Here is a 23979-nt window from a genome sequence, read left to right on the forward strand (position 1 = left end):
TGTGAGTTCGAGCCCTGCATCAGGCTTTGTGCTGACAGCTCAGAGGCTGGAGCGTGCTTCAGATTCTGTGTCTCCCTGTCTCTCTCTGACCCTCCCCCACTTGCACTCTTTGTCTCTCTCTCTCTCAAAAATAAACACTAAAAAATAAAAAAATTTAAAAAAAAAGATTTCCACTAAGTACTTACAAAAATAAAATCTTTAACCTTTGTTACACGCATATACAAACTCATACGCCTCATCTTTTGCGGAGCACAACAGGGTGAGAATTATTGCTAATTATGAGTACAAAACAAAACAAATCATGGCACTGATGAATTAAACTTCTCCAAGGCCATGATCCTTCCCTACCTAATTCCTCCAACATATAAGCAATTTACAATCTTATATAATGATGTCAAATTAAGGACAGAAAATAAACAAATAAATAAATAATATTTAATGCTCTTTTCTTATTCATCAACATGTATGAGATCAGAGAAAAAAAAGCCAAAGGCAGAACAATTCAGAAATTGTAATTACAGGAAGAATAGTCAGAATTACATAAAACCTTAAGAGGAATTGTTTTATTACTCTCAAGCATATACAAATAATAAGTGTAAATCCATCAATTATTTCAATGGTGGATGTTGAATAGATAAAATAATTGGGTTTAGTAAACTGAAGGCTTCCCCTTGAATAGTTTTTATACTTTTCAATTACTTACGTTAATATATGTAAATACATAATGTTACACATATGTTATAATATAAACTTTTACCTTAGCCTCTATATGACTTCCAAAAAATTAACTAGTATCAAAATAAGTGATTTATCTACCCTTTCAAACACTGGCACATAAAAAGTCCCATAGCATCCCCTACCCACGACCCCAGACAAAAATCCAACGGTACCTGGCATGTTCTTCAGGAAGTTTTCTTTGTCGCTGCATATGAAACATTAGATCTCCTCCATTTACATACTCTATGACAAAGAACAATCTAAAACACAGAAGAGATAAGAAAAAAAAAAAACCCAAATGAACATAGGAAGGAAAAAAGAGAGGCAAACCAAGAAACAGACTCAACTATAGAGAACAAACTGATGGTTACTGGTGGGGAGGTGGATGGGGACGATGCATTAAATGGGTGATGGGATTAAGGAGGACACTTGTGATGAGCACTGGGTGTTATAGGTCAGTGATGACTCACTAAATTCTATACCTGAAACTAATATTACACTGTATGTGAATGAACTGGAATTTAAATGAAAACGTGGGAGAAACAAAATTAAAAAGAAAGAAAGAAAGAAAATTAGCAGGGCTTAACTCTAGGAACTTTACATGTCAGTGGGCTTAAAAAATAAAAATAAAAAAACACAGGAGAGAGCACATGACACCAAAATCCAAAACGAGGCAGTGTAACTTTGCATTTCTAAACACTATAGAGAGCAGTTACAACATAGAGAGCATTCTCCAGATTTATCCTGAACAAACACTCCAGGAATTTGGCGGAAACAAAGGGTAGTTGGAGAAGAAAGCTGTTTAATCACGGAAGACACAAAAGAGTAAACCAGCATAACTGTGAGAACTGCTTCTTCCATTTGAAAGTAGTACCACTAGCAATCCAGAGCCTCTTACTCTCACCTCAACTTTGGCCCTTGCAAAACAAGTCTTATTTAACTGTCACTTAAGGTAAAGAAGTTAGGATTTCTCTCTCTAGTTAAACTCTAGGAAACTTTAAGTCCTAAAACTAGAATCTTGAAGATACTTAAAAAGTTAGATTTTTAGTGCCATAATTATGACCTGGTCTTTTTTTTTTTTTTTTGCCCAAAGCAGGAAATTTCCTACTGCTGATCCACCGTTAGACGGCTATCACTGATTGGAGTATGACTAGCAGGAAATTTTAAGCAGAGTACTCTTGTGTCCATCTCCATGTCTTCCGCTTCCGGCTTATAGTAGAAAGCAGTTTTCACTGTGTAATATACCAAAAGGTGTAGAGCCCAGGAATCATTCCATTATCTTTCAATCTTACCTGCTTTCTGTCTGAAAGCAAGAATGCAGCCCAACAAGAAAAGGATGATTAGATGCCTGCTCAAAAACATGCTTCTCTGTCTGTACCCAATCAATATCCTATTTCAAAATATGAAAGAAATCCATGTCAAACTGAATTATCAAAACTATGATAAATTTGTTCTTAGTAATTCAATTATCACAAATACAAGTAAGTAACTAACTACTACTGCTTCATGATAATCATGAAACAACAGCTTATATACAAAAACACCAATAAATCTTTCAGTATTATGAAACAGTCTAGAAAACTTCTACAAAGATCAAGTACTTTTCCTTGATAATAATATGGCTTGATTTTTATTTCTTAAAAATCTAGTAGTCATCAGATTACATTAAATATATCTTATGTAATCTGTTTGAAGCATATATTTAGAAATGTAGACTGAAATGATAAGACAAAACATTGAGGTTTTCTCTGAAATAGTACACTTAAGCCAACTTAACAGTTCAGAAATGATAAAACATCATTGTGCTTACTTACCTCATCATCATTGACCAATTCTTTTTTCACAACTTTCATTGCATAAATACGATCTGTTTTTTTTAATCTCACCAATAATACTTTGGCATAACTTCCTCTGCCTATTACCCGAAGCAAATCAAAATCTTGAAGACCTAAACTGGATGAAGCTTTGCCACTTTCTCTGGTGTTCATTGCCTGTCGAGAACATTAATATCAAATAGTTATACCTGGAGGAATTTTGCATAATACATTATATTTCCAGTACCTGGTTAAGATGTTTTTTAAGTATTTTCTGATTTAAGTTCTTAATAATTCTTATTCATTCCAAACGATATAATCTACTCAAGGAAAGGATGAATTCATGAGTTGAGGTCAGAAGGGTACTGATAGGAACGGAGAGGGAGTTGAAATCTGAGAAATGTTAAAGGATGTCTTAAGATGTGATAACTTTGGGTATGAAGACAATGGAGATACGTGAATTAAAAAAATGACACTAACTTTGATGACTGGGAGACTGGAGGTAATACTGACAGAAAAACAAAGTGTGCACATAGGATAAGATTAACAGAGCTGTTGAGATAATGGGCTTGGTTTTTCATACTGAAGATACAAGATACAATGGGATTGCAAGATTAAAGAGTCCACTGGAAGCTTGATATATCAAATCTGGACTAATGAGCGGATATATTCAGAGATATTTTTGGAAGCTATAAACAGAAAATAAGCATGAGGCAGCTTAACTAATGGAAAACATTCTTTTCTACACAATACCAAGCTCTTTTGGAATGACAAAACCAGCCTTATAATCCATTTACAACTAGAAACTTGGGCTTCTGGTAATTTATAGACAAGACCGAAGATAATCTGTTTTAACACATCTGCAAAATCCTCCACATACAATCAACATGTACCCATAAGAATTAAGTATGAATTTTCTCAAGTGAAGAGTATCAAGAAAACAAAGAGCAAATTTTGAGAAAAGCTAGTAAGCACAAAAAAGAAAAAAAAAAGTATCATGAAAACTGAAGGAGAATGAGGTTTCAAGAGAAGGGTCACACAAAAATCTAGAAATAATAATCTGATGTGATAACAAGAATAAATAAAGAGGAGTAAAAGAAACCAGATTAGAGTAGATGAAGAAAGCATAGAATGGTAAGAAGGAAAGGTAATATACAGACTTTAAATGTGGTTAACTGGGGGCGCCTGGGTGGCTCAGTCGGTTGAGCATCCGACTTGGCTCAGGTCATGATCTCGCGGTTCGTGAGTTCGAGCCCCGCATCGGGCTCTGTGCTGATGGCTCAGAGCCTGGAGCTTGCTTCTGCTTCTGTGTCTCCCTCTGCCCCTCCCCCACTCATGCTCTGTCTCTCTCTGTCTTAGAAATAAACATTAAAAAAAAAAATTAAATGTGGTTAACTGAAACTACAAAAGAGAATGAAATGGAACAAAAGCACAGTACCTTCACAGAATCACTAACAAGACAGAAACCAGAAACTAGTGGTATGCCACCTTTAAAGGATCTAATAAAACAAACCCTGCTGATCTATAAAAATAGCCTTCAAAACAAAAGTGAAATACAAACATTTTCAGACAAACGCAAACTAAAGAAATACATCATTAGTACCTTCTCACTAAAGGAAATATTGAGTTTTTCAAGAAGAAAGATAATCTCATGCAGATAATATAAAATATAATAAAGGAGTATATATAATACAGGAATAAGGGAAATGGATAGCCAAAACAACATTGGCCATATACTGATAACTGTTTTATCTGGGTAATGGATACAGGGGCTTTGTTATACTACTCTGTTTACTTTTAATTGTGTTTGAAATTTTCCACAATAAAAAGGTGGGAATTTATTTATTTATTTATTTATTCATTGTTTATTTTTGAGAGAGAAAGAGAAAGCACAAGCAAGGGAGAGGCAGAGAGAGAGGGAGAGACAGAATCCCAGGCAGGCTCCACGTTGTCAGTGCAGAGCCCAATCAATGCAGGGCTCGATCTCACAAACTGGGAGATCATGACATGAACTGAAATCAAGTCAGGTGCTTAACCAAATGAGCCCCCAGGTGCCCCAAAGTTGGGATTTTTTTAAAGGTAACTAGGAGTAAAACATAATATACCTATCAAATATTGGAAAGAGATGGAAAAAGGGGGAGGAATTGTGAACAAAATCTTTCTGGCCTGCAATATATAAAGCTGGAAAATTGAAGAGTTATAAACATAGGCATAACTAGAAATGATTAAAAAGAGCTGCCTCTCAGAAGTCAAAGTGGGAGTGGAAGGTGTGAAACATGATGTATCTTTTTTTTTCCCCTTAAGATTTATTTATTTATTTTGAGAGAAAGAGAGAGCCCAAGTGGGGAACGGGCAGAAAGAGTGGGGGGAGGGAGAGAGAGAATCCCAAGCAGGCTCTGTGCTGTCAGTCCAAAGCCCGACATGGGGCCTGAACCCACGAACCATGAGATCACAAACAGCTGAAATCAAGAGTTAGACACTTAACTGACTGAACCATTCAGGTGCCCCTAAGTCTTTTTCACTACAAGATATTTTTTAAAAAATATTATTTTAATTAAATATCTTTAACTAAAAACTTACTGCTTTAAAAGTTGATAAAACATTTAATAGAAAAAATAATAGTATTTAAGATGCTTAATCATTTATACTTGAAATAAACAACTAGCCCATAATATGGAAGGATCTACAATATATCTTAATAATACTACCAAGTATTCTAAACCTCACTCTTATATTAAATTAAAATTTTAATAATTTTTTAGATTATGCTGTCTTAAATAAAAATAAGTTACCCCTGTATGGTTATTAAATTTGATTTTCTCCTGTTAAAAAAATAAATAAAAGGATAAAGAAGTTATCCCACCAGATTTAATTTAAATGAAATTAGCAATTATTAGATTAAATCAGAATAAAACTCAAACATCATTAAAAATCATTCCTGCATTTTACCATTATGATTTAAAATCTAAGCAAGTTAATTTTCATATTTTTTAACTGTCAAGTCTTATTAAAAAGCTAATGATGTAATATACAATAAAACTAATTATCTTACCTCCTTTTCTTCACCAACTTGGTCCAAACTCTCATGACTTGAAGGATTATATGGAATTACTGAAAATCCAATCCCCCCCCACAAAAAAAAAAAAAAAAAAGGAGAAAAACAATAGTACCCGTTAACTGAGCTTGACTTAAAGTGTTCTCGTGATTTAAGTTTCTATTTCAGAATAAGTTTTCATTATTTAATTTTATTTTTTTAAGTAGGCTTTACTCCCGGAGCAGAGCCCAACATGGGGTTTGAACTCACAACCCTGAGATCAAGACCTGAGCTGAGATCAAGAGTCAGATACTTGGGGCGCCTGGGTGGCTCAGTGGGTTAAGCGTCTGACTTTGGTTCAGGTCATGATCTCACGGTCTGTGAGTCTAAGCCCCCATCAGGCTCTGTGCTTACAGCTCAGAGCCTGGAGCCTGCTTTGGATTCTATGTCTCCCTCTCCCTTTACCCCTTCCCGCCCCCCCCCAAAATAAATAAAATATAAAAAATTAAGAAAAAAAAAAAGAGTCAGATGCTTGACCAACTGAGCCATCCAGGCACCCTCAAGTTTTCACTATTTAAAATGGAATATTTGTCCTACTAGTAATAAATTGTACGTATTTATGAGTCAACTCCTAATCTTTAATGAGAGTAGAGAACAAGAACCAATTAACAGCCAAGTATTGATTTTAACAAATATTTTTGTTTTTTTAAAAATATTTCTCCTCTTCACAAAGTAATCAATTCCTTCTACAAGGATGACTCCATAAACCTTAATTATTTTAGTATGACTAAGGCATAGAGAGAGGGGGCCTTTGGTTTTTACTCCTCACTTTCTTCATACTCAAAAACTGGACTACAGGTTTCTATTCCTTGGAACTACTTGGGGCAAAACAAAACAAAACAAAACAAAAAAAAACACCCATATTTCACAGATTGCATGAACAAGAGACTGTATTCTGTCCTTCCAGAAAAACTCCCTCATCTTCCTTTTCTTGACTCTTCTGAGATCAGTATGCTCTGTCCTGGTTAACAGCTCTCCAAATTTCCCAGATACATATTTAAGGTTCTGTATCTATTTGACACTGGAACTCACACGATCTTTTTTGAATTTTCTATACTACATCTCTATATCTTTTACATAATTTCTACATCTTAAATTTTTTTTTAATGTTTATTTATTTATTTTTCAGAGAGACAGGCAGAATGCGAGTGGGTTAGAGGCAGAGAGAGAAGGCGACACAAAATCCGAAGCAGGCTCCAGGCTCCGAGCTGTCAGCACAGAGCCCGACACGAGGCTCGAACTCATGAGCTGTGATATCATGACCTGAGCTGAAGTGGGATGCTCAACCGACTGAGCCACCCAGGCGCCCCCATAATTTCTACTTCTGATAATAAAGCTTTTAATAAAAACAGATCACCTGAACATAGTCAACGTGGCCCACAATATCAGTATGTTTTCATTACTGAAAAAACTAGGTTTGCTGAATTTTAAAAAGGTCTCAGAAGAAATTCACCTGAATTAGGGAAGAGTCATTTGTTGTAATTTACATAGTTGTCTTCTTAAAAAGCCACAGGTATATGTTAAATATTGTGACCGATAATACCACCGCAAAATATGGTAACCTAACTTCTTTTGGCAACAACATAAATGTTTTTAAATTTAAGTTAAAGAGTTACCTAAAGAAGTCTTTAAATGATACTTTGTTGACGAACAATGGTTAGTACCAGTGGGATTCTTACCTGTCTGTGCATGGTCTGAATGCATGGATGACTGATTCATGGGCATCATTGGTTCCTACAAACATTTCCAAAGATATAGTAATTTAGTGGGTTCTTTTTAAATCCCAATACCTCTATTAATTCAGAAACAACATTATTTTGATGAGACACAGCATATTAAAATTTAAGCTTGAAAGAATAACTTAATAAGTGAGAATTGTTTTTACTATATTTAATTTACTTTAATTTTATTATATGAAACCATGCAATATTCTTGTGAATGAGGTAACATTAGTCACATTTTACAGATAACAGAAGAAACAGAATACTAACTTCAGACCATCAATTAGCAATCAAATTAAACTTCTATATACTCTCATCTGTTTCTCTTCTACACTATTCTTCCTTTGAGCTCCATACATTCACTTTATATCTCTAACAAAAGAAGTCATTAGTACATACGTTCCTTAGCTGAGTCCAGAGATGGACTTCAAAATGGTCTATAAACCTAAAATTTCATGGATTTTCCCATTTTTCTGAAGATTCTCAAAAGTGCCAATGATCCAAATAAGGAAAAGACATATCTTCTAGAAACTGACTTAACCCACTAACTGCCAATAACCTCAGGAAAAATGTTAACTCAAACTAAAGTGCTACTAATTCATTAATCTTGGATCCAGGTTTAATGAATACCAGCAAGAAAGGGTAAACTTGAGAAAGAACATTAAGTCATACAGTTATAGATTCTTTTTTTAGATTTTTTTTTTTTTTTAAGTAATCTCTACACCCAACATGGGACTCATTTCAATCAAGAGTCACTTGCTCTACTGACTGAGCCTGACAGGCTCCCCTACACCATTGTAATTTTAAGCCTGTCTTAAAGACAGGCCTTTGGATTTTTCATTGTGTTTAGCATCCATCCTAAAATATCAATATAATCACTAATCCTGCCCCTTTCTTCCTACATTTATAAATGTACACAAGTCATTCCATCACCTAAGAATACTCAAGAATAACAACAGTACCCTAAATAAATTATGTTCACAAATTTTGGCCTTTGTTTTTTTTTCCTTAAGATGGGATTTTCATCTCCCTAACTACAAACCCATTCCTGAGCTTATACGAACAAGCTAAATAATTCTGATAGCCAAGAGTCACTAATAATAACCTATTTTCACAATGTCCAAAGAAGGTATTATGAATAAACATGGTACACTCATTCTAGAAGGCAATTTAGAAAGATGTCTCCAGATCTCTTTAAAAATGCATATCCTTTAGGCCAGTAATTCTACTTCTGGATCCTTAAGGAAATAATAAGATTTATTTATCAGAAAGTTCATTATGATTTTCTTTACAGGGAAATTCAGAAAACAAGTCAAATGTTCAACCATAGGGAACACATTAAGTAAATCATGACACAGACATATAACAAAATATGCTAAAATTGATGAGGATATAGACAGACAGATATAGAAAGATGACCAAAATACATAGTTGAGTGAGAAAAATGGGTTGAAAACAGTATATATATGATCTCACTTTTGTTAAAAAGTATGTAAAAGAATGAGACCAAATCAAACATTATGCACATTCTGATGGATAAACACCCCACCTTCTATGAAGCAGTCTCAAAAACAACCCACAGAAACCAAAACCCAGAATCTAATTATAGGTTCACCTATAACATACAGAAAATAAAGAAGATGGGGAAACATTTTAAACATAACCATGGAGAAGCAAAGAGAGAAATTCTGCAACACTTTAAATGACAACATAATTTCTTCTACATTTAAATTTTGAGGGGGACAAAAGCAAGATAGAGAAAGAGATGGAAGCATCAGTAAGTTAGAAAATATCTAGGACACATATCAATCAACTGCAAATATGGACTTCAGTTGGATCCTAATTCAGAATGAAAACCGTAAAAACAAAATTTTCACATTTATGAGGCAACTGAAATTTTGAACACTGCCTGGATGAGTATTTGATATAAGGAATTTGTTTTTCAGTTAGTTTTTAAAAGAGTTCTTATCTTTTAGATTTGTTTCAAAATTATATAGGATGACAGCAGGTCACTTATGGGGGGTGTATAGCTGAAATAATATCAATCATGAGTTGATACCCGTGGGAGCCGGATGATTGATATATGGAAGTTCATTATACTGTTATATCTACTCTTAAAATGTATTTAAAAGTTTTCCATTATTCTATATGAATACAATTATTAGATTATAGATTATTTTATATAGATTATTCTATATAGATTATTCTACAATCTATTCTAATAGATTATTCTACATCCATATAGAATGGAAAAATTTTAAATGTTTATGCATATAAATCTGCAAAGAAAAAGGTCTGGAAGAATATACACCAAGACAATTACCTTTAGATAGGACATTTCATGGGGCATTTTTATTTTTATATTTTTAATTTAACTTTTAATTTTTCAGTAGGCTTCATGCCCCATGCAGAGCCCAATGCAGGGCTTGAACTCACAATCCTGAGATCAAAACCTGAATGAGATCATGAGTCAGATGCTTAACCAACTGAGCCACCCAGGCGCCCCTCATGAGGGATTTGTATTTAATTTCTCTTTATTCATTTGTATCCTCTATTTATTCTATAACCAACATGTTTTAATTGCATATTTAAAGAAAAAGTGAAAATTAAATTTTTTAATTCAAAAACTCTCTACCTAGTAACCTCATACTTTAAATAGCAAACATGAAGCCTCTGATTATTCTTACCTGATCTCTGTTTGGTGTGGATGCTCCAGAACAACGGGAGCTACAAACTAATGAGTTTGGCTTAAAGAAGAGAAAAAAGTCTCTTAAATGGTTTTCCCTACCTCTTCCTAATTGAGACCAGATGATTTTGTAGCAAATTAAATAAAGAAGTTACCTATATACTACAAATTTGTAGTAACAATTCCAAAACTCACCATAGGTCAACTGGACTGTAAAGTTACATTCTGTAACAACACTGTTAAAACTGTGATTCCTTAGCACCTCCGTATTTTAGCCCTCTGTTCTAGTAGTGTTACTGAAAATGCTCTATTAAAAAGAGACAACTGTGTCTTACCGGTGGCATAGAATGCCGCCCACATTCAATTGTGACAAGTTTGTGGCACTTCTTATGAACCAGGAGTTTGCAGTTGATGCACTTATATCCCTGGCGTCCAAGTCCCCATATTCGGTCAGTGCAGATAGCACAGTGGGCACGCTGGAAAGAATAATTCAACAGTATTTTATTAACCAAAAGACAGTCGCAATTATTTGCCAACATTCTGCTCATAAAATAGTGAAAATAAGTGGCTTTCTTCTCTAACTCAGTTCCCTTCATCATACATAACTTTTCCAAAGCTAGAATAGGAAAATTGAACAGAAGAGTTTTGTTTGCAAGAGTGAAATCTGCAAGCATGTTGTTTTCTAACTTCAAGAATTTTTAGTCTTCACATAAATTCAGAGTATTGAAAATAGTAAAAGTGAATTAAACTTGAAAACCATATGACAGAAAAAGCTATGCAAGGACTCCCAAGCAAACATAAACCTTCCAGAATGTTCAGAAGTCAAAGCAAAGCCCTGCTCTCTTAAAGATTAATACCTAAAGTAATTATTTCAAAGGTTTTCAAATATTAGTGCTACTGAGAAAAGGACCTTTGTAAACCTCAGGTGGTAGCTTTTATTTACATTAATGAATCCAGAACATGGCACTAGTTTTACAATGGAAATGGGATCCATATATTTGTAGTTATCTAGTGGAGTGAAAACATGGACTACTGGAAATGTCTTTCAAACCTTGGCTCTGCCACTTACTAGCTGTGTCATCTTGGGCAAGTTTCTTAATTGCCCCATACCTCAGTTTTTTCACCTATAAAATAGAAATATATAGCACCTATCTCACAAGTTGTTGTAAAGATTAAATGAGTTAATATACGTCAAGCATTTGGAAAAGCACCTGGTACATAGTTAAAGCTAGGTCAGTGTTTTGCAATTATTATATTCAAAACTGAAAGTTAAAATTACAGCATTAACTGGTTTGCAAAATAAACTTTGCTTATTTTCTGGATGTTTGGAATTATACTTAAAAAGTCAACTTTCGGGGTACCTGGGCGGCTCAGCTGGTTAAGAATCTGACTCTTGATTTTGACCAGGTCATGATCTCATGGTTCATCGGATCAAGCCCCACATCGGGCTCTGTGCTGACAGCACGGAGCCTGCTTGGAATAATCTGTCTCCCTCTCTCTCAGCCCCTCCTCCACAAACACATGCACACATGCTCTCTCTCTGTCTCTAAATAAATAAAACTTAAAAATAAATAAATAAAATAAAAAGCCAACTTTATTTTAGCTAGGATAACCACATAATTAATCATCCACTCTGGAGCAGTTTTAAGAAGGGAGAGGCTATTAAAAATTATCTCAAGGGGCGCCTGAGCGGCTCAGTCGGTTAAGCGCCGACTTCGGCTCAGGTCATGATCTCGCAGTTCGTGGGTTCGAGCTCCGCATCGGGCTCTGTGCTGACAGCTCAGAGACTGAAGCCTGCTTTAGATTCTGTGTCTCCCTCTCTCTCTGCCCCTCCCTTGCTCACACTGTCTCTCTTTCTCAAAAATAAATAAACATTTAAAAAAAAATTTTTTTAATTACCTGGAGATAACAGGGATACTGCCCTCGGGCAAACTGGGAATGTTGTCACCCTATTTACTCCTTTAAAAGGGAAAACGAGACTTTACAGTAGTGAGGGAAAAAATAGATATCTCAAATTATCAAACATTTAAAAAACCATGGTTTACCCGGTTAAAACGCTTGGCTTGAAAAGTGTGGCCATTTGCACAATAAAGCTTTCTCCAGCGGCGTGCACCTCTGCGGTAGATGGATTCTGAAGAGAGATAAAAAGTTAAAAAAAGAAAAAAGAAGAGCAAGTGTGAGTAAAGTCTTTTTATAATTAAGTCTGATTTTTTTCATGATATTCACTGCAAGAAAAAAAATATTTGGATAAAAACAAAGTGAAAAACTAAAATAGATGCATCAAGGAACTAAATGAAAACAAAGCCCATGGAGTAAAACTGTTCAAATAACCATTCGGGCTTTTGTGTTTTTTAATTTTCCCGCAACTTTTATTTTGAAAAATTTTAAGCCCACAGAGAATCGACAGAACAGAACAAGAAACACCTGCATCCTTCACACAGATTTACCAATTACTAACATTATGCCACCTTTGCTTTCTGTCCTCTACACCTGCTTTTTTTCTTGGAATCATTTAAAAGTAAGTTGCAGACATACCACTTCACCCTTAAACACCTAAATATCCACTGCCTTAGATTAAGGACGTTCCCCCTAATTCTGCTTAGGCACAATACCATTACCATGATTGAGAAAATCAACATTAATTCAATCGTCACCTAACATACAGCTCATAGGCAAACTCCCCTATTTGTCCTTGGAGTGTATTTCATAGCTTTCTTTTTCTCTCCAGGATCCAATCAAGATTTAAGCATTGCATTTGGTTGCTATACCTTTTTTGTCTCTTTAATGGATGCTGAAATATTCACAGTGCCGTATTTGTTGTTGAGTCTTCGTGATGTTGACTTTTTTTTTTTTTAACAGGGTCCAGTTGTCTTACGTTATGTCCCACATTCTGGATTTGTCTGTTTCCTCATTAGAATCAGTATTAAATACTCTTGGCAAAAATAATACATAGGCGATATGTGTTGCTTATTGTATAACATTACGGGATAGACAAATGTCAGATTGCTGACTCCCACTTACTAGTGTTTCAGTCACTCCGTTAAAGGCAGTGATTCCTAGTTTTCTTCATTGTAAACGCACATTTTACTTTTCGTAGGTGTTCTATAAGGGACATTTTGCAATTTCAGGAATATTATCTTCTCCAATAATCTTTTTTTTTTTTCACTTTTTTAATGTTTATTTTTTGAGAGAGAGAGAGAGAGAGAGAGAGAGAGGGAGGGAGGGAGGGAGGGAGGGGGGAGGAGGGGCAGAGAAAGAGGGAGACAATCTGAAGCAGGCTCCAAGCTCTGAGCTGTCAGCATAGAGCCCGATGCAGGACTCGAACTCAGACTGTGAGATCATGACCTGAGCCCAAGTCGAATGCTTTACTGACTCAGCCACCCAGGTGCTCCTCCAATAATCTTTAACCCAATAGTTTTTACAGTAATACTTTTTCTAAACAAATTAAGAGGTTCCAAAAGATCAAATCTAATCTACCTGTGTAATTTTGGTTAAATTGATCACTATTATATACATTGTCTATTAGTCATTAATAGTAATATTCCATAGTGATAGTTAATACTGTGGAAAGATTCCATTAGGTTTTTAAACTCATATTTTAAAGCAAATGTAGCACTGAATTTAAAATTAAGATAAAACAGACCAGTTGAAATGCTCTAAATTAGAAATCTAAAGATGGCATAATACAGAACCCTAAATATAAATGCTTTAATTTTTATTTATCTATTCTGTTAGGAGTAACCAAAGCAGAAAGTTTCTGTTAATATCTTAACCTGAAATATCTTCAGAAGCTTTCATGAAACTACAACTCGATATACCTTAAATTTAAGCATATTAGTGTTGCCGAGGAATTAAAAGAGCCAAGAGACCATATTAATAGTGATTAATCTTCCTCCATGCTCTAGTTTAGTAACATTTATTATACTGGGGGAGAAGTGGTATCAAATCCCCACCAGCAAATTTTAAAGAGTGAATATGAGCATGAAATATAGTGAAAAGTTAGGAAATTATTACTTTATCTGGAAAGTGTGCTAAAGACCCATGATCGATTTGGAGATGGGACTCTGGAACCAAGACCTGCTACAATGGCAAGTCTTTCAAAAATGCAGACTGGACAAAGAACATAGCTGCCTCTCCAACAGCTGTGTAAAGGCAGCCTACACTGGCTTTGGTCCATCCACCACTGGAACTCCAGCAAAATATTCTCAGCTGAACCCAAACCTAAATTTTTCACTAGAGCTTCAAGGCTCTACCTACTTCCTTATATTTCTCCATCTTCCTATATATATTACACGGCCCCCAATCAACTCTGTATACAAACACTCATAGCTGTTTAATTTTCCTTCTCACCAGGTTGCATGAAGAGTCACAGAGCTGAAAGTTTAGAACTCTTTCATTTAATTCAAAGGAAAACATTTACTACTTTTCTCTCTAAAGTCATGGATATGTGCAGAAACCACAAATGAAAATGAGTAGTATCCACAAGTAATAATACACTACACTGGATATCAAAGGCAATAACTACTGACTGTATGTAAGTGTGTATATATACAAACTTTCAATTCCTCTCACTAATGGGAACCATCAGCTTGGACACTCAAAAGAAAATCCCTAACAATTTCTAACTACACAAGTTCAAGTATTCAGAGATGAAGCATCTTGTTACTTTCAAATGGTACACCAAAAAAATAAAAATAAAACAAGCATGTTTCTTATGTATATACATCTCTGCCTATGTGTGAACACATACAGATGCAGATATACAGGAAACATAGAAAATGTTAATAATCAGTGAATGGAGGCAAAAGATACCTTTGTATCTTTGTTTTCAATGTTTCAACTTCTCCACAAGTTTGAAAATTTCAAAAATTAAAAACCAGGATGAAACATGACTTAAAATTAACTTAATTTTCTCTTCAAACATGCAACAGACACTTATGTCAGTAACTTGTAACTAAGAACTGCCTGATTGTGATCTGGCAAAAGTAGAGTTTAGGCAGTTGCTAAGATATACTAAATTAGACTGAAGAATGGAAAGGAAATCAAACGGACTAAAAGTTCTATTTCTGATTTCTTTTCACTTGTGCCACTGTACCATAAATAACTCTATTCTCAAAAATATGAAGTATATATACACACTCACTGTCTTCTCCTGGACAGGGCATTCCAGGACGTTCTGGTACACAAGGGAAGACTGAAAGAAAATAAACTAAAATTAATACAGCATATTTAAAACACACAAATTACATAGAATGTCAAATTCTAATATCAAAAACGTTGACCCAAATTTCAACCTTACCCTCTCTTGACATAAGATACGTAGCATATGGTCAATATTTTTTCAAGGGATCCATTTTACCAGGGCTATATGAAGAAGTTTTTATGAAAGTGAACATCCAAAAACAAATGCATTAGAAGCTCAAATTATTCATTCTACTCCCTATTAACATTACTGATTCTTTTGTCCTTAGAGAAATTAACTATTTCCTTAAATCTCTGTTGTAGTGTAAAGTTTGCTACAATGAAGAATTAAAATTAAATTACAAGGGGCGCCTGGGTGGCTCAGTCGGTTAAGCGTCCGACTTCAGCTCAGGTCACAATCTCACGGTCCGTGAGTTCGAGCCCCGCGTTGGGCTCTGGGCTGATGGCTCAGAGCCTGGAGCCTGCTTCCGATTCTGTGTCTCCCTCTCTCTCTGCCCCTCCCCCGTTCATGCTCTGTCTCTCTCTGTCTCAAAAATAAATAAACGTAAAAAAAAAAAAAAAAAAAAAATTAAATTACAAAAATGTATACAAATATGAACATAAACCATTACAGTTTTTAAAAGATGTATACTAAATTTAAGAATAAGTTCACAAGATTAACATGTACCCAAATCCAACAAAATATAAGTTTTATCTTATAAACTGTAAATTTATAAACATGATAATTCAGGCCATTTTTATAAAGAGACAGAATATAAAGACATAGTATATTTATGAACTAGACAACCAGCTGTAGTCTGTGATGTACAGAAGGACATGGCTTAATAAAGAATATAGAGTATGGGAAGCACAGTTGCTAACATATTCTTAAAAGTTGAAATATAAGCCAACTTCTAAAAACAGATATGTGATATAGGGTAAAAATAACGAAAGTGGGGTGCCTGGGTGGCTCACTTGGCTAAGCGTCTGACTCTTGATTTCGGCTCAGGTCATGATCTCACGGTCATGAGATCGAACCCTGTGTCGGACTCTGTGCTGCATGTGGAGCCTGCTTAAGATTCTCTCTCCCCCTCCCCTGCTTGTGCGTGCTCTCTCTTTCAGAAAACCAAACAAAAGTTAAACTATTTAATACTATTGATCAGTCACTTCTTTAAACACTCACTGCAGTTTTATTCTAAAAAGAGATGACCCCCAAAATGGATGACTTACTAAAATTCTGCTAGGATCTCGACAAATTAGACTATGGATCCCTTTGGAAGTCACTATGTCAAATTCTGAAGACAGAAGAATATCAAACTACTCACTTTTGAAAAACACACTGTAAAGAAAAGTATATGGGAATAATAACAAGGTGTTGACTCATTATACTTATGGGAGATTCATGTTTGTTTTGAGTTTTAAAGAGTTCCCTAGGTCTGGCCTGCAAAAGCTCCTAAAAATGTTTTATGAAATATCGCCAACGAATTGCAATTAAATGTGCCATATTAAGTGGGTTCTACAGTACATAAAAAATTTGAGGGGTAGCACAGTAGAATGAAAAGAACATAGATTTGGAACCAGAAGACCTAGATTCTATAACTAGGTCTACAGTGCACCAGTTACATGATGGCTGAGTTTTGTCTCTTCTTCTGTACCACAATCCGACTTGCAGGCTTGCAGAAAACTACGTAATCTCTATAACTATGTAAATAGTTTCACTGTTAACCTTCAAATAAAAGAAAGGACATTTAAGGTACCTTCTCTTTGGAGATCATTATTTGCATACATTACAAAACTGCAAGGGAATGACTTAGGAGAATTCCAGTGGGCACTCAATTTTAAATTCTATCCTACACTTTGCTGTGAAAAACTGAGAGATATTCAGTGTAATATCCAAGAAGGCAAACCCAAATAACAAATTTCCCAAGATTATAAGGTGATTTTATTTTCTCTAGCATTTGAGAGACTAAATCTGAACAATTACATAGCAATGAGGGATAGAGATTAAGAAAATGACATCATGATGATGTTTTAAAATGGACAAGAATACAGGATTATTAAAAAAAAAATACAGCTCTAGAAGAGTAAGAAATGACTACTCCTTTACCATGAATCAGGAGTTCAGAATCCTTGTTTAGCTCATAAAGCCTAAAGGCTTCTTCTAACTCCAACTGAGATGATACTGTACACGGGTCTCCTAAAAAATATAAAAAGTAAAGTAAAGCAAAGCTCACTTTTTAAATCCTCTAAAATGTGATGTTTAGTAAACAATTTCCATTACATAAAATCTTGAGCAAAAACATAATTTCCATTACATAAAATCTTGAGGAAAAACAATTACATACATACATAAAGTAATATTTGACAAGGACAAGTCTTTAGATACTTAAAATTTTAGCCAATTCTATTCTCTAAAGTAGCTACATAACTTCCATTTCTATTTCCCAAAAATATTACATGAAATTCATAGATACCAAATTTGATACATATAAGCCATTTAATTCTCAATAACATATAAAGTATACGCAAAATATAGCAAACACAATCCACCCCGACCACATTTGGATTGTCACTACAGTATGACTAACTGCCAGGGACAAGTTTTCTGTTACCTATCTCTCTAGAGGAGGAAGTGAAAGTGGTTTCACTGCCACAATATGGTCGGTTAGAGGTCTCCATGTAATCATTCTGCCAAATTTTTCCTTCACCTGAGAGCCTGCTCAAGAGGCTCACAGAAAGGAAGCACAGCTACTAAGTACTCTGGACTGAACAGCAGTCCAATCTGAACTGCTTTTAAATGTAAACACATCATTTTAGTAAATGGACACACAGAAAGACTAAGGAAGAAACACCTTCCTAGTCAACCAGCCAAAGAACTGAGTCACCCTGGCAAAGACTGAGATGGCACATCTCCCTGAATGATGGCATTCCTCAATGAAAAAGTAATTAGATCACAGTTGGGGCCCGAGCTGGGTCCTCCACACTGCAATGCTTCTGCTCATTCCTGTGGTCACACCAAATGTTACCACACACAAGATGCCACCGGCCCTATCCAAACCTCAGTCACTCTCAGTAGAGAACTATGTCTATTACTCACGAGAGAAAAATGAAGCCATCTCCTTTCCTCCAGTCTCAAAGAAATGAGTGCCTCTGTACCTTTCTCCAACTTGGCTATTCCCTTACTGAATCTCTTCCTTTTACCTTCCTGTGGGCCTTATCCCATTAGCCCTTTCAGTTCCATTTGCATTTTTTCTTTCCTTCCACTAGCTCTTCTCCGGCACAGGCATGTTTGAGTCCCCCTCTCAACAATCTCCCTCACACTCGGGTTGCCATTCCATTGTAGCCACACCCTCAAGAGCAAACCCTAGACTGAAACTGGAGGGGGTGGGTGAGAAGAAGGGGAAAAATATAGGGTAGGGCTTTTGATCTTTGACTTCTTACTTTGCTTTTGTACTTTTTAAATCAAGGTTTACAATACTTTAGATTTATTAGAAACAACTTTTTAAAATTTATTTATTTTGAGAGAGCGAGAGAGCGAGCACATGCGCACGCAAGCAGGAGAGGGGCAGAGAGAGGGGGAGAATCCCAAGCAGGCTCTGCATTGTCAGCACAGAGTCTGACGCAGGGCTCCATCTCACAGGCTGTGAGATCATGACTGCGCCGAAATCAAGACTCAGATGTTTAACCGACTGAGCCACCCAGGCACCTCTGGAAGTAACTTTTCTTGAGGTGCCTGCTGACTCAGTCAGTTAAGCGTCCGACTTCAGCTCAGGTCATGATCTTGTGGTTCAGGAATTCGAGCCCCGCGTCAGGCTCTGTGCTGACAGCTGAGAGCCTGGGACCTGCTTCAGATTCTGTGTCTCCCTCTCTCTGCCCCTCCTGCCGCTTGTGCTCACTCACTCTCTGTCTCTCTCTCAAAAATAAACATTAAAAAAATTTTTAGAAATAACTTTTCTTAATATTCAGAGTGACCCCACCCTGCTTTCTCTGTGTTCCTGTCCTCCATGAATTTCTCAAAATTCTGCTATCAGGTTTTAGTCCAAACACTCTACAAAAACTGCTATATCCAAGGTCATGAAAAGAGCTGCTAAAACCAATAGCAACTTTTCTGTCTTTATTCTAATTGATCTCTCTATAGCATCTAACAAAGTTCCCTACTAACCATCTATAGGATAGAACTGCATCTAGGTTTCTAAAACACCATTCCCCTGGTTTACCAACTCTATTTTAACTTTTCATTTTGGAAATCTTCAAACATGTTACCAAATTTTGCTTCCCCCTACATACCCACTCACTTATTCCCTTCCACCATGGCATTGTGAACAAATCCTTATAAGTCTAGATTAAAATTCCTTAATATGATCACAATATCATTATACACCTATAAAAACTAACAAAAATTCACAAAATACCCAAACATGACCGTATGCAAAAGAATAAAGTTGAACTTCTTTTTTTTTTTTTTTTTTAAAGTTGAACTTCTATCTTACACCATTAACAAAAATTAACTCAAACCTGATCAAAGACTTAAATGCAAGAGTGAAAAGTACAAAACTCATGGAAGAAAACATAGGGAGAAAGCTTTATGACACTGGATTTGGCAATGATTTCTTGGCTATGACACCAAAAGCAAGGCAAGGAAAAAACAAATGACCATTTCTCCAAAGAAGATACACAAATGGTCAATGAGCACATGAAAAGATGTTCAGTATCACTCATCATTAAGAAAATCAACAAGAGCCTCGGAGCCTGGAGCCTGCTTCCAATTCTGTGTCTCCCTCTCTCTCGGCCCCTCCCCCGTTCATGCTCTGTCTCTCTCTGTCTCAAAAATAAATAAATGTTAAAAAAAAAAAAAAAAAAAAAAGAAAATCAACAAGACACGATCTCATTGTGATGAGGTTACACAGAGAGGGAGAACCAACTAGGCCAGTGTCCCAGATGAGCCTCTAAGTCACTCCAGACCCAGCTGCCATATGATTGCCACTGCATGAGAGACCTCATGTGAGACTAGCACAGCCAGTCAACTGAGACCAGTGTGAGAGATTACAAAATAAAGTGGTGGGACTGGGACGCCTGGTGGCTCAGTCAGCTAAGCCTGATCAGCTACTCCTGATTTCTGCTTAGGTAACAATGTCACAGTTCCTGGGTTCAAGCCCTGTGTCGGGCTCCGTGCTGGGCATGTAGCCTGCTTAAGATTCTTTCTCTTTCTTTCTCTCTCTCTCTCACAAAAAAAAAAAAAAAAAAAAAAAAAATCACTAAAAATAAATAAATAAATAAAGTGGTGGGTTTTTTAAAGCTACTAGGCTTTGAAGTGATTTGTTATGTAACAAACAACTTACTACCATCTTTCAATTTGAATCCTGAAATCCTGTGAATCTTACAAGACCCAGGACAAATAAATGCCTCTTCTGAACAGCCTTACCTAAAGGGGATAATATTTCACATTTTATGAAAAGCCTAAAGATAACCTAATTTTTAATAATTATCTTATTGAGGGGCGCCTGGGTGGCTCGTCGGTTAAGCATCCGACTTCGGCTCAGGTCACGATCTCGCGGTCCGTGAGTTCGAGCCCCGCGTCGGGCTCTGGGCTGACAGCTCAGAGCCTGGAGCCTGTTTCAGATTCTGTGTCCCCCTCTCTCTCTGCTCCTCCCCTGTTCATGCTCTGTCTCAAAAATAAATAAACGTTAAAAAAAAAAAAAATTAAAAAAATAATAATAATTATCTTTTTTTTTTTTTTAATTTTTTTTTTTTCAACGTTTTTAATTTTTTTATTTTTGGGACAGAGAGAGACAGAGCATGAACGGGGGAGGGGCAGAGAGAGAGGGAGACACAGCATCGGAAACAGGCTCCAGGCTCCGAGCCATCAGCCCAGAGCCCGACGCGGGGCTCGAACTCACGGACCGCGAGATCGTGACCTGGCTGAAGTCGGACGCTCAACCGACTGCGCCACCCAGGCGCCCCAATAATTATCTTATTGAGATACAATTCACATAGCATTCAATTTACCTAGCTGAAGTGTATAATGGTCGTCTGTTCACAGAGCTGTCAACTCTCGATATAATCAATTTTAGAACATTTTCATTGTCTCCTCAAAAAAGCTCCTTTCCCATTAGCAGTCAGTCCCCATTTCCCCCCCACCCTCTCCTCCTACTGCCAGACCTAGGCAACCACTAATCTATTTTCAGTATCTAAGATTTGCCTTTTCAGGACATTTCATAAATGGAATCACATAATACGTGGTTTTTTATGTCTGTCTTTGTTCACTTGGAATGTTTTCAAGGTTCATCCATGTTGTAACATGTATCAGTACTTGAGTCCTTTTTTATTAGTGAATAGTAAATATTCTTGAAATGAATTTTTTCCTATGTTTGAATAACTTCTCATGATACTTTTCATGATAATTGATTGGTTTAAAGTGTGCCCATTTAAAATTTTGACAATTATTCCAAAATTTGGAATGACAGTAACTGCAAAAAGGTTATCATAAATGCAGTCAACTAAGTATCTATCCTAAGATCCTACAAGTATTCATTAAATTTTAAATATCTTCTAATCTGACAGGTGAAAATGCCTTCTTTTAAAATCTTTGTTTCGTTAATTGTTAGTAATTTCTGAGTTTTGTCATTTATAAATTTTTTTAATGTTTATTTAATTTTGAGAGAGAGAGACAGAGTGTGAGTGTGGGGGGGAGGGGGCAGAAAAAGATGGAGACACAGAATCCGAAGCAGGCTCCAGGCTCTGAGCTTTTAGCACAGAGCCCAACATGGGCCCGAACTAAAGAGCAGTGAGATCATGACCTGAGGCAAAGTCGGACACTTAAATGACTGAGCCACCCAGGCACCCCCTGTTTTTTTTGTCATTCATAAATTAGCTATCTAGACCACCTTAAGTAGATTTTTCATCTATTTCTTTTTGACCTAATTATTTTATATTAGAGATAACAATCCTCTGTAAATGTTACAAACATTTTCTGTCAGTTGTTACTACTCTTATATATGTGATTATGGTACTTTTTGACATACAAAATTAGGAAAAATCTTCCCTCTTTACAGTTCCTTTGCCAGAATTTTCCTGTTTATTTTTCCAGATAAAATTGTCAGTTTTAAAAACACCCTATTAGAATTTTTTTGGGGGGTGGGGCACCTGGGTGGCTCAGTCGGTTGGGCGGCCGACTTCGGCTCAGGTCATGATCTCGCGGTCTGTGAGTTCGAGCCCCGCATCGGGCTCTGTGCTGACAGCTCAAAGCCTGGAGCCTGTTTCAGATTCTGTGTCTCCCTCTCTCTCTGACCCTCCCCCGTTCATGCTCTGTCTCTCTCTGTCTCAAAAATAAATAAACGTTAAAAAAAAAAAAAAAAGAAATGAAAAAAAAAAGAATAGAAATTTTTTGGAGGTCGTGCTCTTTACAGATTGATCTGTAAGGAGCTCTCATTTTACATGACGCTTCTTCCTCACCCCATTCACCCACAGTTTTGCTTATGGCATCCAGTTGTTTCTGTTTCAGTTTTCTTTATATGGTTTCTACACATTTCTTTAAAGTTTATTCCTAGACTGAACCTTCAGTCGGTTAAGCATCCCACTGTGGCTTAGGTCATGATCTCACAGTTCATGGGTTTGACACCCACGTCTGTGCTGGCAGCTCAGAGCCTAGAGCCTGCTTCAGGTTCAAATAAATAAACATTAAAAAAAAAAAAAATGAAAGTTTATTCCTAGATTTAAAAACAAAATTTACGTTGTGACTACGGATGAAATCTTTTCTTCCAATACACTTTCTGGTTTGAGTATTATCTACATAAAAGAAAGATCGGTGCTCTCATTTGCTCACTTTATAACTTGGTGTTATAGGCGTCTTCGAGTGGCTAGATGAAAAACAGAGAGGTCAAAATGACCCAACCATGTTACACAGATAAACCATTTTTGGATCAGCGCTCAATATACTGACAATAACAAGTACTGGTGAGGATGCAGAGAAACTGGGATCAATCCTCATATGCTACTGGTGGGAATGTAAAATGGTGCTGCCACTTCAGCCAACACAATGGGGGCTCCTTAAAAGATGGAACATAGTTATCAGATGACTTAGCAGTTCCAGTCTTGGTAGCTATCAAAGAGAAATGAAAACCTATGTCCACACAAAAAGCTGAAACCAAATGTTCACTCCAGTTGTAACAGCCAAAAAGTGAAAAAAAACCCCAAATGTCCATCAAAATTGAGTAAGTATGGATATGACATGTCTAAATTAGGCAAGTGTATAGAAACACGAAGTAGATTAGTGGTTACCTTGATCTAAGGGCTGTGGAGGGTAAAGAACCTAGAGGGAAATAGGTAGTGAATGTTAATGATCACGGGGTTTATGTTTTGGGTGACAAAATGTTTTGAAATTGATCACAGTGATGGTTGCACAACTCTGTGAATATACTAAAAACCACTGAATTATACACTTTAAGTAATAAGTTATATCTCAGTGCAACTGTTTTAGAAAAAAATGTTTACTGCAGCATTTTTATAAAAGTGAGTCTGATAACAAAGTAACAGTCTAGTCCAAAAACAAAGTCTGTCTTTGCTTGCCTCAAAGAAATAAACACACAGACTCACTTTTTTAGTACGCAAATTTCTCCCATTTTGCCACATTTATGAAAGTGAAAGGCAATATAATTACATTTCATTTTTGACATTGCTTTAAAAAAACTTTTGTTTCTACAGAAGATTTAAGTGTAAGCCAAAAATAAAAAAGCAGTATAAAAATAATGAGAATTTCACACATCAATA

General features: G+C 36.0%; 1 protein-coding gene across 1 annotated transcript in view; it reads right to left on the reverse strand.

Moving 5' to 3' along the window:
• PRKCI (protein kinase C iota) overlaps positions 1 to 23979 on the reverse strand; it is a 70720-nt gene that overhangs the window by 17125 nt on the left and 29616 nt on the right. The window contains exons 3-11 of the mRNA XM_060639184.2: positions 17321 to 17410; positions 15176 to 15226; positions 12078 to 12163; positions 10368 to 10508; positions 7305 to 7359; positions 5584 to 5642; positions 2532 to 2708; positions 2010 to 2107; positions 891 to 977 (exon numbers count right to left, since the gene is read on the reverse strand). Of these exons, the coding sequence (XP_060495167.1) occupies positions 891 to 977; positions 2010 to 2107; positions 2532 to 2708; positions 5584 to 5642; positions 7305 to 7359; positions 10368 to 10508; positions 12078 to 12163; positions 15176 to 15226; positions 17321 to 17410 (844 nt within the window). The remainder of the gene's footprint in view (positions 1 to 890; positions 978 to 2009; positions 2108 to 2531; positions 2709 to 5583; positions 5643 to 7304; positions 7360 to 10367; positions 10509 to 12077; positions 12164 to 15175; positions 15227 to 17320; positions 17411 to 23979) is intronic.

The sequence above is a fragment of the Panthera onca genome, chromosome C2, assembly GCF_046562875.1.
Source record: "Panthera onca isolate mPanOnc1 chromosome C2, mPanOnc1 haplotype 2, whole genome shotgun sequence".
NCBI classification, from domain to species: Eukaryota; Metazoa; Chordata; class Mammalia; order Carnivora; family Felidae; genus Panthera; species Panthera onca.